The following is a 5,065-nucleotide window of genomic DNA, read 5'->3' on the forward strand; positions in this document are numbered from 1 at the left end:
TTGTCCAACCTGTCCAGGTCTGCTTGTAGTTGTTCCCTGCCCTCCGGCGTGTCCACTTCTCCCCATAGCTTTGTGTCATCTGCAAACTTGGACAGAGTACATTTCACTCCCTCGTCCAAGTCGCTGATGAAGACATTAAAGAGTATCGGTCCAAGGACCGAGCCCTGTGGGACCCCACTGCCCACGTCCTTCCAGGTCGATACCGACCCGTCCACCACTGCTCTCTGGGTACAACCCTCTAGCCAATTTGCCACCCACCAGATTGTGTAATCATCCAAGTCACAGCCTCTTAACTTGTTCACCAGTATGGGGTGGGATACCGTATTGAAGGCCTTCCTAAAGTCTAAGTATACGACATCCACCCCTCCTCCTGTGTCCAGGCATTTCGTAACCTGGTCATAAAAAGAGACTAGATTGGTCAGGCACGATCTGCCTGCCACGAACCCGTGCTGGTTTCCCGTCAGCATAATTTGTCCTGCCGGGCTCTCGCATATGTGAGCCTTGATAATTTTTTCAAAGACTTTGCCAAGGATGGAGGTGAGACTGACTGGCCTATAGTTGCCCGGGTCCTCCTTCCTCCCCTTCTTGAAAATGGGGACCACATTGGCCCTTTTCCAGTCCTCCGGGACTTGGCCCGTGCGCCACGAGCGTTCAAATATTCCCGCCAGTGGCTCTTCAGTGATGTTGGCCAGTGCCTTCAGCACCCTCGGATGGAGCTCATCCGGGCCTGCTGACTTAAAGGCATCCAGTTCTTCCAAGTGATTCTGCACCATCTCAGGTCTATGCATGGAAGTCTGGCGCCTTGCTGCTGCCTCTCTACAACCCCAGTGAGAGACTTGTCGTGCCTTGATAGCCTTTCCCACCTTCCTGCCTTGGTTTGCTGGCGCTCCTCAGAAGGGAAGCAGCCTCTGACTCTGCTCTCACTCCTCTGCTGTCAGGCGTGTTTCCTCTCCCGGTGAGAACTCACTTCCGGGATTTCCGGGTGCCAGGAAGGATGTCATAGCGCTGGGCGAGGTCCATTTTGCACCACCTAGATTCCTCAGAGCTGGGCTTGGCCCCTGACCTCCCAGGGTTTGCTAGGCTGATACTTTCTTGTATTATTACCATGACTCTTGGGCCTCTGCTGTATGTGAATGCAGGTGGACACTGCAGGGCTCACTGTGCACTGTGTGCTTTAAACTGTCCCCATTCCCCAAACTTGCTGCTGTGCCTCGCATGGCTCCTGGTAGTGAACTAATGTGGGAAGAACAATCTTGTCTCTGGGGCTTCCTGAGGCTGGGCTCATGGAAGGAGAGGACACTGGCACAAAGTGAGCCACGTGTTGCTCCTGTGTAGGGTAGGGGAAGGCAGGTGCTGTGGGATTCAGGGGAGGATATTTAGAAACCACCTGTTTAGGTGGGTGTGAATTGGGCAGGTGAAGGGTCTGTGCCTTTGGCCCCCTTGGCTGCTGCTGAGCAGAGTCTTGGGTCCTGGCTAGATGCAGCCCATGCTCCTGGTACAGCTTTTCTTAGGGGCCCATCCAGTGCTGTAGGATTTGGTCACGTCCCAAGGTTAATTAGTGTTGAAATAATTAACACTGTCCCTTCAAAGGGGTCTTTTCAGAGGCTCCCCTGATGCCAGGCAGGGCTGTCAGGCCACGGAGGAGGCCAGAACGCCGGGTTTCCCTTGGGGTCCCATGACGCAGCACTACCTCAGGCGGGTGTGGAGGGAGTGGGAAGTGAGTCCCTCTGGCTCGGGGTGAGTCAGTGCTGGGAAGCGCAGCTGCTGGCTTCAGGAGCACAGTTGGCTAGTTCCGGAGCCATGGGCAAGGTGTGGCCGTATCTTGTAACTGGGGGGAGCTGCCAAGGGCCCAGCCTGGATGAGCATGCACAGTCCAGTTTCCCTTCCCACGAGCCTTGTTTACATGAGAATAGTGGGGGGCATCTCTGCTCCCCTGTGGCGGCTCCTCACGTGGTAGAACATGATGTTGGTTCCTATAGCTAGAGTTCAACAGCCCTTGGCCGCTGCTGTTCCCAGGTGGCAGTGAGCAGGGGCAGTGTGGAGATGATTCTGTTGCCGCTGCCCATCTCAGTGTGGAGATGTTACCCAGTAGGTGCTTTGCAGCCGGGACCAGCCAAAGCTGCTGTAAGGTGACAGATGATATTGAGTAAGCTCTTGTGTATAGCAGCTGCTGGAAGTGCAGAGGGGGCTGAGAAATGCTGATCATAGCAGCCTGGCCTCTTCTAGCATCTCTGCCTTGGTGCTGCTGTTCCTGCCTGTTGCATGGGAGCTGCACCCAGCATGCCTTTACAGATGGCACCCTGGAGGGGCCAGAGATCAGGGTGGGAAAGGAGTCTGCAGGGAATTTGCATACAAGCAATAGCACCGTCCTGTCTGCAAAGCAGAGTGGCCCCTGATTCTCCAGGAGCAGCTTGTAGGAGCAACCTATAGGCTGAACCCTCTCAGTGCCCTGGCCCCTGTGCCTTGCTTTCCGTGTTCCTTCCTCTCTCTGCAGTGGCCCACTGCTGGGCTTCTGCTGGGGCTGTAAGTGATACTGAGTACCAGCTGGTGTCCTCTCTCTCTCTCTCTCTCTCTCTCTCTCTCAGTGTCTGCTCTCAGGTACCTGCATGAGAACAGGATCATCCACAGAGACTTGAAACCAGAGAACATTGTGCTGCAGCAAGGAGAGCAAAGGGTAAGCAGGAGCCTTTTGTGCACGAGGAGCATGTATATGGGTGGGTGTATATGAGTGGTTGGGAGTGCATGTGCATGCACATGCATGCATGAAGGAGACAGACTGGGAGTGGAAGCTGCAGCAGCGATGCTTGTGGAAATGACCCCATAACCCAACCCAGGAGAGCAGCTGGATAAGCTTCAGTGGCTGCCAGAGCCCTGTGTGGGGACTGGGCGTGATGGCATTCTTGGCTTGCAGTCTGAGCTTGACCCAGACTTGTCTCTGCTCTCATGTCTGACTGTCATGCCAGAGGTATTTCCATAGAACAGCCCAGCTTTGCACTTGTCCAGCCTGAATGCATTGGCCTGGCTTGTCCTTGCTCAGGCAGGATGTCATAGAGGATCTCTGACACCCTGCACCAGGCAGGCAGCGTTGAGCCTCCAGTGTATTCCCCATATCTGAGCTGCTTGGGGCAGTGGGGTGGCAGTGTGGGAGCGCTCATCTTGGTGGTGCTTGTGGATCCCCCTGCTTGAGGGCTGGGGCAGCCTAGTGCCAGAAGAGACGACCAGAGATGTGTCTCTCTTCTCCCAGTGGGTGGATTCATATCTCCCTGGCCCAGTGAGCAGACTCCTCTTGTAAAAGGGTTGGAGTGAACCAGCTCTCCTCAGTTTCTCTCTGTTCACATTGGTGCCAATAGCAGCATCTTCAGTTCCTGGCACCTCTGCTCGCATTGAGCTTGAGGAGCTTCTTTGTTCTCGTGATCCAGCAAGAGCCTACTGCTTCCGGCTTCCTTCCCCTCTTTATCTCACACCATCTCGACATCTGTAGGCATTGATCTTCTCTGCTCTTTGCCGTATCGGGTGCTCCTGCTGGAGGACAGGATGTCCTCACCCTCCTTTTTGCTCTGTGTCCTTCTCAGTTAATACACAAGATCATTGACCTGGGCTATGCCAAGGAGTTGGACCAGGGCAGCCTGTGCACATCCTTTGTTGGGACACTGCAGTACCTGGTAAGGAGTGGATTTAGCCATCTTGGTCTCTAGGCAGAACAGCAGGCTGGAGCCAGGAGTGTATGCTGGTTTGGGGGAATGGCAGCTGCATGGTGGGGAGTGTATGCTGGTTGTGACAAGCAAGCCAGCTGCATGCTGTCCTCTTAATGCTTGGATGTACACATGTGGTTGTGAGCTGCAGCTTGCTGTGGGGACACTGAGAGTGGTAGTAGCTCTGGGGTGTGTGCAGCGAGGTGGAACACTGTGCACTGATGTGCTGTGCAAGTGGGGGCTCTCTCTCAGGGATGGGGGTAGGCAAGGCTCTGGGAAGAGAGGGGAGAGGGGAAGAGAGGAGAGGGTCTTTGCTTCCAGTTTGTGTTGGCCATGTAGGCTCCGGAGCTTCTGGAGCAGCAGAAGTACACGGTGACAGTGGACTACTGGAGCTTTGGCACGCTGACCTTTGAGTGCATCACAGGTTTCCGGCCATTTCTGCCCACTTGGCAACCTGTGCAGTGGTGAGTGACTGGGGGAGCCTGTACCAATCATGGGGGTGTGTGTGTGTGTGTGTGTGTGTGTGTGTGTGTGTGTGTGTTGGCAACAAGTGTTCGCAGCAGGACTGCCCTAGGGCCTCTCCTTCTCTGGCAGGGGGTTTGGCCTGCCTGGGATGGGATGGGCTGAGTGCTTTTTGTGTTGCTGGCCAGGAAGCCAGGGCTGCCACCAGTCCTTTAGCACCGAGGCCTTTCAGTGACCTGTTTTGGAGGCAGAGAGGATGTGGTGCTACTGGCCTGTGCCCTTGCACCTTTCCTCTTCCAGGCGGTGGGGGGGGCCCTGTGTGTTGCCAGGTGCCCTACAAAGATGGTGGTTGCTCTGGAAGTCACCGCCCTTCTCCCTCCGGACTCCTCAGTAGGGAGCTGTTGGGAGTACGGCACTCCCTGGGAGTTGTCTCTGAGGAGGCCTGGTTATATCAGAGCCAGTATGACCGACTTCCTGGGCAGGCAGAACAAATCCAAGCACCATCTGGTACAGCTTCTGGGTGGGGGTTGCAGGGCAGCATATGGGTGAGTGAGGGATAGGGAGGGCCCCCTCTGGCTACAGTGCTGTGAGCAGCTGGCTGGAGATGGTGCTGGGAGGTCAGGCTGAGGCCCTGTGGGAAGATTGATTAATCGCAGCCCCTGTTTGCATCCTCCAGGCATACGAAGGTGCAGCAGAAGAGCGAGTCAGACATTGTCGTGTATGAGGACTTGGTTGGAGAAGTGAAGTTTTCCAGCAGCTTGCCCTACCCAAACAACCTGAACAGGTGAGGAGTAACCAGTGCTCACCCTGGGGTCACGGACACAGGAGCTGGCTGGGGTCAGTGTGTCTGCTCCTTGCTCAGCTGTTCCAAGGCAGAGTGCCAGAGGCATATGGGGGGCAAGAGCAGGAAT

The 5,065-nt window shown here is 55.5% G+C and overlaps 1 protein-coding gene across 1 annotated transcript in view; it reads left to right on the plus strand.

Moving 5' to 3' along the window:
* Positions 1-5,065, plus strand: part of IKBKB (inhibitor of nuclear factor kappa B kinase subunit beta) — a 23,568-nt gene that overhangs the window by 11,920 nt on the left and 6,583 nt on the right. Inside the window, exons 6-9 of the mRNA XM_006023065.3 lie at positions 2,586-2,674; positions 3,573-3,662; positions 4,032-4,156; positions 4,831-4,938. Of these exons, the coding sequence (XP_006023127.2) occupies positions 2,586-2,674; positions 3,573-3,662; positions 4,032-4,156; positions 4,831-4,938 (412 nt within the window). The remainder of the gene's footprint in view (positions 1-2,585; positions 2,675-3,572; positions 3,663-4,031; positions 4,157-4,830; positions 4,939-5,065) is intronic.

This window comes from Alligator sinensis, unplaced genomic scaffold (genome assembly GCF_000455745.1).
Source record: "Alligator sinensis unplaced genomic scaffold, ASM45574v1 scaffold98_1, whole genome shotgun sequence".
NCBI lineage: Eukaryota > Metazoa > Chordata > Crocodylia > Alligatoridae > Alligator > Alligator sinensis.